At 41.6% G+C, this 13398-nt stretch overlaps 1 protein-coding gene across 1 annotated transcript in view; it reads right to left on the bottom strand.

Annotated features, from left to right (window-relative positions):
• Window positions 1-13087, bottom strand: part of psap (prosaposin) — a 64797-nt gene extending 51710 nt beyond the window's left edge. Inside the window, exons 1-2 of the mRNA XM_073025083.1 lie at window positions 12861-13087; window positions 3652-3785 (exon numbers count right to left, since the gene is read on the bottom strand). Of these exons, the coding sequence (XP_072881184.1) occupies window positions 3652-3785; window positions 12861-12900 (174 nt within the window). The 5' untranslated portion in view covers window positions 12901-13087. The remainder of the gene's footprint in view (window positions 1-3651; window positions 3786-12860) is intronic.
• Window positions 13088-13398: the final 311 nt, after the last annotated feature.

The following is a 13398-nucleotide window of genomic DNA, read 5'->3' as shown; positions in this document are numbered from 1 at the left end:
AGAGTCTAAGGAATCAAAAAAAGATTTAGGAATAAAAATTGGGATAGATTGAAATAAGTATAAAAATTTGGGGAGAACATACATTTTAACAACATTAATACGACCTACCAAAGACATAGATAGAGGTGACCATTGTACCAGACTCTGTTTTATAATATATGAAAGATTGGCAAGGTTTTCACGAAAGAGATCTTTAAACTTCCTTGTGACTGTAATTCCAAGATAAGTAAATTGATTATGGACTACTTTAAAAGGGAGATCACGAAATGTTAGTTCTTGTGCTTCTTTATTAATTGGGAAAAGTTCACTTTTATGTAAGTTAAGTTTATAGCCAGAGATCTGGCTAAACTGGTCAAGAAGTGAAAACATTAGAGGTAAGGATGTAGACGGATTTGAGAGATTATTTTTTTATTATTATGTTCTTTATCTTATTTTTTTTTGGTGCTGCATCAGATCCCGAGTAACAATTATTTTAATCTCCTTTACACTGGAAATGACAGAAAACAATCTTGAATCCTGAATTAAACATTTTCTTCAGAGTACAGGCCATTGCATCACCCAATATAAATGAGTTAATGTAATATTTAATTGCAGATTGTTGTTGATGCTACCTTATATTCTTGGCATATCTGCTATTACCTTGAAATGGTGGTAGGCTTCTCAGTGAACGCACACAGACCTCAGATAAACAACATTCCCATGATAAGGCTTGATCAGATACAGCACAAAATTATATTCAGTTTAAACATGATAAATAATTTCAGTAAAATTCTCACAGAATTGTAAGCACACTGATGCCTGTCTAGTCCAATCCCATTTGCTCAGCTTCCAGCCATATCCCTCTACTACTTTACTATCCAAATGCCTTTTAAACTTTGTAATTGTCATCTTCTACCTTCTCTGGCAGCTCTTTCCAAATATTCACTAACACTCTGCATGAAAAACTTACTCCTCAGATTCCCTTTAAAATTCTCTCCTCTCACCTTAGACTGGCACAGTCTAGTTTTAGATTCCATTGCTGTGGGGGAAAAAAATCTTATGTTTCAGTCAAAATTTTTCTTGATAAGTTGTCCAAATCTGCTCCATCATTTAATAAAGGCATGGCTAATGTTATTCTAACCACAAGTATCTTTTAAATGCCTGCCAATGCTGCTCCAGTGTGTTATCTCTGAATCTATCTACCCAACCAAGTTTAACCAACTGTGCTCTCATTCTATTGCAATCCTCTTCAAGTTTAGGACATTAGTTTCAGACCCCTGTCATTCACCCTCAAAGTGAATTTGAAATTCTGTCATCTGTCGCCAATTAATCTAGTTTCATTACACAAATTCAAATCTAAAATAGTTGCAACATTGGTTGGTTCCGAAATGATTTGATCCATAGAACCATTTCAAATAGTAATGACTATATCTCAAGGCTATACTTGCCAATTTGATTTGGCCCACCAAATAATAATTAAACAGTACAGCACAGACCCTTTGGCTCATAGTGTCTGTGCCAGCCATGAAGGAAAATAATCCCATCTGCCTGTACTGGATCTGTATCCCTCTATTCCCTGTCTGTTCACGTGCATGTCTAAACGCCTCTTAAACATTGCGGTTACATCTGTTTTCACCACCTCTCCAGTCACTGCATTCCTGCCAACTACCACCTTGCTTCGTAAATATCCTTTAAAAACATTCCTCCCAAACCTAAAGCTATGCCATCTAGTATTTGACATTTCCGTCCTGGGAAAAAATTCTCACTATCTACCCTCTCGTAATTCTAGAAACTTCTATCAAGTTGCAGTATTCAATGCTCTAGAGAAAATAATCCAAGTGTACGCAACTTCTCCTTATAGTTAATGCACCCTTCTGAGCAACATCCTGGGGAAGCTCTTGATGAACCTAGTCTGTGACTCTGACACACTGAGAAACTGATGACATACACAAATCTCTCAAATGACAGAGTTCCTCAATGCAGCTTTCAGGTCACTCAGCTGACAGGGCTTCACAGAAAAGCACCAGATGGTCCTCGTGGGCTCCTGCCTCAATATTTCACAGAAACAACCTGATTTTGGCAGATAGGTTGTTGAAGGTTGCTGAAAGATTCTTCCCGACCTTAGCAACTAAGTCACCAACATCAGTTCCTCTTTTACCATTCAGGTACCATTCTTGAGCTTCTTCTTCAGACCCTTTAATTTTTCATTTTTTATGAAGCAACATCGGAAAAAACTGAAAGTTTCCATGAGCAAGGTAATGTCTCCTAACTTCACTTCATCCAACTCTGTTCTTCCAGATCTGACAAGTAACAGAGGATGAGTAAATATGCCCTAACTATGAGGAAAACTGACGGCACTGTGTCTCCTATCCATATGACAAACATTATTGCTCTACTTCTGAAATGGCCTGAAAGAGAACGAGTCTACAAGCAACCTCTGTGTTATTGCAAGTTGAGTTTAAGACCTCACAATGCTATCATCACTGAGCTCATCTGTTCACCTCCAAAACATCATACATCACATCACCTCTGATATACAATGCACTGCAATTAAAGAATTTTAATTGAAAATCTGGCTGAGTGGTGCAACAACCTCTCACTTAATGTCAGCAAGACCAAGATTATTGATATCAGGAGGAGGAAACCAGGGGTCCTTAAGCCAGTCCTCATTGGGTGAACAGGAATGGAGAGGGTCATCAACTTCAAATTCTTCAGTGTTATTATTTCAGAGGATCTGTCCTGGGTCCAGCATTTAAGTGCCATTACGAAGAAAGTGCTGCTACTTCCTTAGAAGGTGCAAACTTTTGCTTGATATCTAAATCTCTGACAAACTTCTATAGATGTGTGCTGGAGAGTATACTAACTGGTTGCATCATGGAATGGTAGAGAAACACCAAAGCCCTTGAAAGGAAAATCCTGCAATAAATAGTGGATGTAGCCCAGTCCATCATGGGTAAAGCCCTCCCTAACGTTGAGCACATCTACACACAGAGCTGTTGGAAGATAAAAGCACCCATCATCAAGGACAACCACCACCCAAGCCATGCTCTCTTCTCACTGCTGCCATCTGAAAGGCGGCACAGGAGCCTCAAGTTTCACACCACCAGGTTCAGGAACAGTTATCACCCCTCAATCATCAGGCTCTTAAATCAAAAGGTTGTTTGTTTGTTGTAATGGGTATGGTCTTTTTGTTATTCTATTGTATTTCTTAGATTTACTGTGTGTGCCTGCAAGAAAACAAATCTCAGGGTTGTATGTGGTGATGTAAATGTACTTTGATAATAAATTTACTTTGAACTTTTAAGGGTAAGGAAAACACAAAAATGCAGATATACCAATAGACCATTGTGAGGCCAACTGGCACACTTAGACAAGGAATTACTTGAGAAAATCATTATTATATTGTACTTTGCAATCCATTTGTGATGTGAAGAATCATTCAAGCAAATTATAGGAAAATAATCAATATTTTGCAACAGAAGATCTCTAATTACTCCAGCTTTTGATCATTATCTAAATTGACAACAGATAATTCATTAGTTGATACCATCATTAACTGAAAACAAATGTCACCAAAACCATTTATTAATTAACAATATTGTCGATTAAACCACATGATCACAAAACTTGTGACTGATAAGGTAACAGCAGCAAATTTTCTCATCAACTTACCACAGTTGGTTGTCTCCAAACATTCTGCTGACAGTGCTTTACAGCTCCACACTCTGAAGCAGTCTTTACATCCTGACACCAAAATGGTGGCCCTTCCGCACATCGCTCCTGTCCTGAGAAAGGTTTGGCCACAGCTGCCAAGGGGAAAAAATAATTTGGAGTTCATTTTGTAAACAATGTTCAATCTAACATGAACCTGGGTCATAATTTCAAAGCTTGAGGTGTGGAAATTTCAATCCAATGGAACCTTCTGAAACTGAGGAGTTTTGTAAAATTAAAACCAATGGATCAACTGCCTCATTGGACACTTGCTTTATAAGATCCTATGATGATGTACATCCGGCCCCCATATCAGCCTACAACTACAACAGTCCTTGTGATAATTTTCCTGAATTTTTCACTCCCTTTCAAGTTAATATATTATCTTATACACAAGTATGGTGAGATACAGTAACAATGAAAAACTTGGTTGGAGCAGCATCACAGACATGTAGATTCAAACAACAACACAAAGAACATAAGTTATACATGAATTATTTATTTATACATACCACACGGTAACAGGCCCTTCTGCTCAATGAGGGCCTGTTCATACTAATTAAACTACTAAATCATGTGTCTTTGGAATGTGATAGGGAACACGAGCACCTGGAGGAAACCTACACATTCAAGGGGAGAATATACAAGCTTTTTACAGATGACAGCGGAATTGAACCTAGGTCATCAAACTTGCTCAGATGCATCTTACAAAGTATCCTAACCAGTTGCATCATGGTCTGGTACAGCAATTTGAATGTGCTGGAATGTAAGAAACTGCAGTGTTGTGGACTCTGCCCAATACATCATGGGAACATCCCTCCCCACCATTGGTAGTACAGTTGGCCCTCCTTAACAGTGGGGGATTGGTTCCGAGACCCCTCGCGGATGCTCAAGTCCCTTATTTAACCTGGCTCAGTGCGGTGGTCTTCAGAACCCAGCGGAACCCCAGACTTTATTTAACATGTTCATTGCGGTGGACATTAGGACCTGGCGGTGAAGCTCTGAATCCACAGTGTTTCTGTTCACGAAAATAGTCACGATCATGATTGAAAATAAGATGGAAGCAATAAAGCGATTGGAAAGAGGTGAAACGCCATCAGTCATTGGAAAAGCATTAGGCTACAGTCCGTCACCAATCAGAACAATTTTAATGGAGCATGTGAAAGGCCCTGCCCCGATGAAAGCTACAATTATTACTAAGCAACGCAGTGGTTCAATTATTGAAACATATAATTGTTTTATATGCATAGCATATGCATATGCATGCATAGCAAGATAAAATATGTACTATATACTAAGAAAAACGTTTGACTAACTGACGCTAAATAATACTAGATGTACCTGTTCCGACTTCAAATCTGACTTAAAAGATCGACTCAGGAACAGAACTCATTCATAACCCGGACTGTCTGTACTTTTAAGTCATTTCTAGATTACTTATAATACGTAATACAATGTAAATGCTATTGAAATAGTTGTTATACTGTATTGTTTAGGGAATAATGACAAGAAAAAATATTCTATACATGCTCAAACAACAAGTACTGGAGAGAGAACTTCTGGGTTTTCCCGATCCACAGTTGGTTGAATCCGTGGATAAGGAGGGCCGACTGTATTTAGAAGAGGCAATGCCTCAAGGGAGTTAGGTAGGAAAAAAACAGCAGGATGTCTCAGTCCTTAACTTCACAATTACTCTAACCACGTGCTAATGAGGGTAGAAAGTATGAACATGTGGGTAAAAAGCAGGCTTAGGAGGGAGAGCTTTGGATTCTTGTTATCATTGGTACTGCTTCTGGGATTGGTAGGACTTGGTAGGGAAATTGGAAGAGACCAATATCCTGGTAAGGTGTTTTGTTCACACTGCTTGAAAAGGTTTAAACCAGCAGATCCCAAAGTCGGCGATCTTGCCCCCACCCTCGGGGGTAGTGGGAGTTTTTAAGGGAGTAAGAAAGAAAAGGGGGCAGTGAGGGGGTGCTTGTATTTCCTTGCTCTTTGTGGACTTCACTTCAGAACACTTATTTTCACTTTTTTCTCTCTCTGCACATTGGATGTTTGACGGTCTTTTTTTTTAAATGGGTTCTTTGTTTTGTGGCCACCTGCAATGAGACATATCTCAAGGTTGTATCATGTATAAATACTTAGATAAGAAATGTACTTTGAACTTAGATTTGACAAGTAACTAAGAAGTTAAATGAAGACAAGGCAGAAAACATTGTCAAAAAGGACTTCGGTAAGACAGTTGACAAGATCTCACATGGTAGGCCAGTCCAGACAATTAAGGATTCGGGGGGGGGGGGGGGGGGTCCAAGGTGAGCTAGCTTACTGGATTCAGTATTGACCTGCTTTTTCTCAGTGGAAACCTATGACCTGTGATGTACCACAGGGATCAGTGCAGGGACCTCTGATGTTATATATAACACACACACACACCCTCATACTCACTCAGTGACCACTTTATTAAGTACACAAATACAACTCAGTGCATAAAAGCATGTAGACATGGTCAAGAGGTTCAGTTGTTGTTCAAACCAAATGTCAGAATGGGTTACATAAGTGATCTAAATGAGTTTGACAGATGAATGATTGTTGGTGCCAGACAGGATGGTTTGAGTATCTCAGAAACTGCTGCTCTAGGATTTTCACGTGCAACAGTTCTAGAGTTCTCTGAGAATGATGCAAAAAGCAAAACAATACCCAGTGAGTGGGAGTTCTATGGGTAAAAAATACTTCATTAATAATGACCATGCTGGTTCAGGCTGACAGGAAAATGACAGTAACTCAAATAACTATGGGTTACAACAGCCAGGGGAGACAGAGGGGATGAGCTCCCACTACCTATTAAATGCTCCCAATGGAGTGGATCTCCAATAGCTCCTGGCTTTCAATGTGTGATTTAATTACTAAGCCTGGCATAACTATTTCTGCTGACAGGAGAATGGGCAAAGGCACGTTGCTGGCACCTTAAAATCAGTCACTTTGGGCGGATGGGGCTTGTTATCTGTGGTTGGCAACTCATCTAGAAGGAAAACTCTGATCTCAACCTCTGCTGCCTTGTGGCTATGGCCAATCATGGGGAAGGCTTTGGGAGTAAATCCTGAGGGAAAAATCTGAAACTGGAGTCCCTAAGGCAATCCCACATTGAGTTCTATGCTGACTGGCAACTCCTGTGACACCTCTGGTTTCAAACTGTTATCGGTCTTTGCCATTCCTGTGGATTCATCAGCTGCGTAGAGAGGGGGAGCCTGCTGCGTGAGCAATATTTTGCTCTCCATATCCTACTGCCTTTGCTTGTGCACTGGTGTATCATATTGACAGCTAGTAACAAAATCCATGGTCGACACTGACCAACAACTGCACACAATAGTGGTGTGCAGAAGAGCATCTACAGCAGCAGAAGATCACAAACATACACTCAGTGGTCACTCTATTAGGCACAGGAGTGAGTGAGTGTGTGTGCGTGTGCGCGCGAATGTAATTAACAATTTAGATCTGAATGTATGACGTATGATTAAGTTTGAAAATGACACAAAAATTGGTGTTGTGGATTGCAAGAACTGTTGTCTAAAGATATAGTAGGACAAAGATCAGATTGGCAGTGTACCCACAGATGGAATTCAATCTCAAATAGTGCAAAGTGGTGTGTTCTGGGAATTCAAATAAAGATAGGGCATATTCCTTAATGTCCTACCACTAACAGTATGTTGATGAACATGGGGACTTCGGAGTTCAAGTCCACAGTTCCCTGAAGCTGACAATGCAATCAGATAGGGTATGGTATGTTTGCCTTCATAGGTTGGGTTATTGAATATAAAGTTGGGATGTTATGCTGCAAAAGGATAGATGGAGGGGCAAGTCTTGTTGAGGAAGCAGGAGTCTACAGAAGGATTTGGACAGGTTACGAGAATGGGCAGAAAAAAGTAGCACTCATGTAGAAGGAATAAAGGTGTACATGAATTTCTAAATAGGGAACAAATTCAGAAATCAAATGTGCAAAAGTACTTAGGAACTCTAGTGCAGGATTCCCTTAAGTCTAACTTGTAGGTTAAGTTTGTAGTAAGGAAACTAAATGGAATGTTAGCTACAATATAAAAACAAGGATGTACTGCCAAGGTTTTATAAGGCATCGGTCAGACTACATTTGGAGTATTATGAGTACTTTTGGCCCCTTATCTCAGAAGGGATGTGCTACCATTGTAAAGGATCCAGGGATGGTTTCAAGAATGACCCCAGAAATAAAAGGGTTAATGAGGAGTGTTTGATGGCTCTGGGTCTATACTTACTAGAGTTTAAAAAATGTGGTGGGGGGACCAAGATAGAATAGACTTGGAGAGGATGTTTCTAACAGTGGGAGAGTCTAGGACCAGAGGGTATAGCTTCAGAATCAAAGGACATCATTTTAGATGGGGAGAAATTTCTCTAGGCAAAGGGTAGTGAATCTCTGGAATTCATTACTCCAGATGGCTGTGGAGGCCAAATAGTTGGGTATATTTGAAGATTGATAGGTTCTTGATTAGTAAGGGTATCAAGGATTATGTGGAGAAGGCAGGAAAGTGTGTTTGAGAGCAAAAATAAATCAGCCATGTTCGAATGGTGGAGCAGACTCAATGAGCTTAATGGCCTAATTCTGCTCCTGTGTCTTATGGGAACTTTTAAGAATCGCTGGTTAAACCACATTTGGAGTACTGTGCATAGTTTCAGTCACCCCACTTGTGGAAGGATGTGATTGGAGAGAGTGCAGAGGAGATTAGCCAGGGTAGTGCATTGGTTATGGGGAGAGATTAGATAGAATGAGGTGTATTATGGATAACTCTGAACATCCTCTACATAGCACCATCCTGAGACAGAGAAGCAGTTTAAGCGACAGGTTACTATCGATGCAATGCTCCTCAGACAGGATGAAGAGGTCAATACTCCCCAATGCCATTAGGCTTTACAATTCTACCGCCAGGACTTAAGAACTTTTTAAAGCTATTATTAATGCTTTTTGAGATGGTGATTTAGATGCATATCACATTTTTTTTACTGAGTTAAGTATTGTATGTAATTAGTTTTGCTACAACAAGTGTATGGGACATTGGAAAAAAGTTGAATTTCCCCATGGGGATGAATAAAGTATCTATCTATCTATTTTCCCTTGAGAGAAGGAGGGTTTAGGGATGGTCTGACAAGGTAATATAAAATTTTAAAAGGTATACATGGGCTAAGACAGAAAATGTTTCCTTGGTAGGGATATCAAAAACAAAGAGCATTTAAGTTTAAGGTGAGAAGCAGCTTTGAAAGGAAAGGTTTCTTGCCCTCACCCCAACACAGAGAGTGGATGTAATCTGTAATATGTTGCTAGAGGCAGTGGTGGGAACAAAGAAACAATTTCCAACCCTAGTGAATACAATTCAGCGTGTTTTCACAGTGCATCCTCCACTAACGTCCTTAAAATAATTTAGTAAATATGAAATGTTGGGAAAGGCCTGTGAAAAGCTTACACATAATGCGTCAACTCACACAATGAATGATTTACTTGTAACATGCTGATACAACACAAAGAACAATTACAAGAATGTGGAACAGAAAACTGGAACTAGCTCACACTCTGAAAATCAGTCACATGCTGGTGACTGCACATTCACATGATTAGACAACGCAGCATCCAACATCATGTGGCAGGATTGCACATAGTCTAGGATTTAATCTACTTGCAAGAGTTTTGAAACTTATTCTAACTTCTCTGAAATGCTTAAAATAGACAACAATTTCAGTTCCAATGTGAAATTTTCTCCTGCATCAGCAATTGCTCCACCACACAAGTATAGTTTACGGTGTTAGAGATCACCAGTGGTTGATTTAGTTATGAACATCTCAAAACTTAAAATGCTGAGAGAATGTGTGTGAGTGTGTGAGAGAGAGGGGGAAGAAGGAAGTGGAGGGAGGGGGCAAGGAGGAGGGTGAGTGGGGAGTGGGAGGGTAGAGGAGGAGGGGAGAGGGGAGGAGGAAGGAGGGGGCCGGGGTGAAGGGGTTAGGAGGAGGGTAGGGGGGAAATGGGGAAGTTGGAGGTGTGAGAGGGTGGAACTGGGGGTGCGAGAGGGTGGAGCTGGAGGGGAGGGGGTGGGTAGCGAGAGGGTTGGGGGAAGTGTAGGTGTGGTAGATCATGTGGAGAGGTGAGGTAGGTGGGAGAGTGGGGGTGGCTGAAGAGGGGAGAGCTGAGAAAGGGGTCAGGGTGAGGGAGGAGGGTAAAGGAGAGTTGGGGAGGGGGAGAAACGGGCTTAGAGATGGAAGCTAGGGGTAGGGAAGGGAGAGAGAGAATAGGTTAGGCAACTGGGATCTAGTGAATTCCTGAGTAGTATAACTGATGCAGGTGGAAGGAGGAAATCAGAAGGGTAAAAGGGTGCATGAGATAACTTTGGCAAAGGTTAAGGTAGATCCAAAGGATTTTATGTACATTCAGTGAAAAAGAACAACTAGAGAGAAGAGGACATTTATGTGTGGAGCCACGGGAGGTGGGCAAGGTCCTGGATGAATACTTTTTTTAATTAATAGTGAAGGATATGAAAACTTAAAGAGTTATTGGGAATGTCTAGGGTATAGTTTGCATTACAGCAGAGGAGGTATGAAGGTAGATAAATCTCCAGGGCCTTATCAGATATATCCAAGAACATTATGGAAAGCTAATGTTGTGTTTTTATGTAAGAAGGGACCTGGGAACTATAGACCAGTAAGCCTAACATCTGTAGTAGCTAAATTATTAGACTACAACCATTTGGAAAGGCAGCAGTTGATCAGGATAGTCAGCATGTCTTTATGGTTAGGAAATTGTATGTCATGAACTTCACTAAGTTTTTTGAAGAAGTAATCATAATGGCTGATGGGCAGAAGAGCAGATGTTGCCTCATATGGATTTCGGTAAGGCCTTTAATAACACCACTCATGGTAGGCTGCTGTAAGATCACATGCACTCTTCCTGAGACTAACAGTGTTTCATGGTTTTGGTGCTAGGCCTATCATTTGTCACCTATATAAATGATGTGGTAAATTTGCATATGGCATAGACAATGATGATGGTTCTCAGGATCTACAGAGGGATCTTGGTCAACTGGGTATATGGGGCAATGAATGACAAATTGAATTAAATTCGGATAAGTGTGAGGTATTGTAGTTTGGGAAGACAAAGGAGGTCAGACTTTCACAAGTGAACGGTACATCCCAGGAGAGTGTTATAGAACAGGAGGACCTAGGGGTTCCCTGAACATGACATCCCAGGTAGACACAGAAGGGAGTAAGGCTTTTGAAGGCTTCTGGCATGCTGACCTTCATCAGTCAGGATATTGTGTATAGGAGCTGGGATGTTATGTTGCAGTTGTATTAAACATTGGTGAGGCCATATTTAGTGTTAGTGTCCCTGCTATAGGAAAGATGCCATTCAGCTACGAGCAGAGGAGATTACAAAAATGATGGTGGGATGCAAGGGATTGAGTTATGGGGGCAGCTTGTTTAGATTGAGACTTTTCTCAGTGGAGTGTTGGAGGAGGAGGAGTGGTTTATAAAGTTGTAGAAAATCTTGAGGGGCATAGGAAGGGTCAACATGAACAGTCTTTTTTCTAGGGTTGGGAAATCAACAACTATAAGGCATAGGTGTAATAAGGACTTGACAGGAACTTGAAGGGCAACCTTTTCACCCAGTGGGTTATCAGTATATGGAATGAGATGCTAGAGAAAGTAGTTGAGACAGGTAGATTAACCCCATTTAAGAGACACTTGGATAGCTACATATTTAGGAAAGGGTCTGTTTCTGTGCTGTATGATTCTATGACTGACTCTGTCACTGGAAGATCTTAACACGAGGACAGAAGAATCTATTCAAGGATGTTCTCAAAGTATCCTTGAGAAAATGAACCATCTTCACCAACATGAGAATCCTTGACCCAAGACTGCTCAAAATAGAGCAGCGCCTGGGGCATCTTTTTATTGGAGCATAAATGATCAATAAATGGCAGAGGAAGCCTATCATCTCCCTCACTGTCATCATAGCCATTTGTGGTAGTTTGTGATTCTGATCTCATCAGCTACCTCACAGTAACAGAATTAGAGTGGAACCCTGTCATCTTTGATCTTCGGGACCATCTGAGGAGGTTCAAATGGTTCTTAATAATTATCTTATAATTAGACAAAATGCCCCATATCCACTCCCTCCTCTCCTGTCCAAATAAACAGCAAATCAGTTTAAATTTAGCAAACCTTCTATGAACAACATCCAATATCTATTAATATCCTTCCTAAAATAAGATCAGAACTGTCAACCAGGAATCAAAATGTGGCCCAATATCCTGTGCAATTGAAGTAATAGCTTTATATTCAAACCCCTACAATAACAGTGTTGGTATCCAAATAGATCATGCAAATAGACATCCAAATGCTTCACCAACTTCTCAGCATTTAGATTCCCACTTTTCCAAGTCAAGGACAGTTCACACTTCCTCACACTACTCTCTATTTGGAAAACCTTCGTCACTCACTGAACCATCCCTTTCTAGCCTCCTCCTGTCCTCCTCATAACTTCCCACCCATCATTAATCAGTGACTTTAACACCTCCACCATTAGTGTCCTCACCCAATTCCTTTGTATAAGTGTAAAATACTGAAGTCCCAGCTTGCCAACAGAACTGAACATGTTCATGCTTGCTCTCTGCAACACCGGCAGTCAAAGCAATTGCTTCCTATGGGGTGGCATGAGTGAGCAGTCACACTCACGGCTGAAATACAGCAAAATCACTTGAGCTGAATCAACAAGTATTGGGGGGAGTGGGCAGGGAGTCGGAAACAGGCGGATGAGCGCCGTGAGCCAGCGGCAGGCAGAGTTAAGGAGAACCGTCGGGAAGGCCACACACTGCGGCAAAGCAGCTGCCGGGAAGGAGGCTGGGGAGCGAGCGACATTAACGTTGTTCCTCCAGTGGGGGAACAGCGACCAGAAGCTTCGCCGAGGACGAAGCGGTGAAACCGTCCCCGTAGCCCCATTATTATTTTGAAAGGGGTTTTGTCCCAGCTCCACCGATCACGCACCCGCATTCCCCCGGCCCCCACTCCCACTACCCACCTCCGGTCTCTCCGATCCCGACTCCCTGCACCCCCACCCCATTCCCGATCCTAATTCCGCGCTCTCGGTTTCCATTTCCCACTCTGACCTGCGCCGAAACATAGGACCGCAATCAGGAACGCCGCCATCTCTCTGCCTGCGGTGTGATCAGCTGAGCTACTGCACGGCAGCGCCCCTTCCGGCGGGGAGGACCGCTCGCAGTCCCGCCTCCCCGTGCAGGAGGAACGGCACAGGCGGTTCTGCTCCCGCTGTTGCACCGTCTTGTTCTGCTCCGTGGGATCAAGATGGCCTATGAGGCCATTTTGTGAATTGCAAACTCACTCACAAAGGGGCAGGTTGGAAGACGGGGACCATCCTCTGCTGATTCTACATTGCTTCTGTCAGCAGAACTGTAAGAACCACAGAGAATAAGAAAAAGGGGGCAGAAATAAACTCCGCCCCAACACTCACTATGAGCATGATTGCTCTGCCCGGGGCCTCTATCCTTCTGTGCCAGTTTCGTTGTAACTTGAACTTTCAAAAATGTATGTACAGTACTTCTTCAAATATTCCAATGATCTAGGGAGAATTCTGGACATCCCTCTTGCTTATCTTTTCAATATTTGCTGCTAACTGTGGTATTGCTA

The sequence above is a fragment of the Hemitrygon akajei genome, chromosome 21, assembly GCF_048418815.1.
Source record: "Hemitrygon akajei chromosome 21, sHemAka1.3, whole genome shotgun sequence".
Lineage (NCBI taxonomy): Eukaryota > Metazoa > Chordata > Chondrichthyes > Myliobatiformes > Dasyatidae > Hemitrygon > Hemitrygon akajei.
This window is presented reverse-complemented; position numbering and strand designations above follow the sequence as displayed.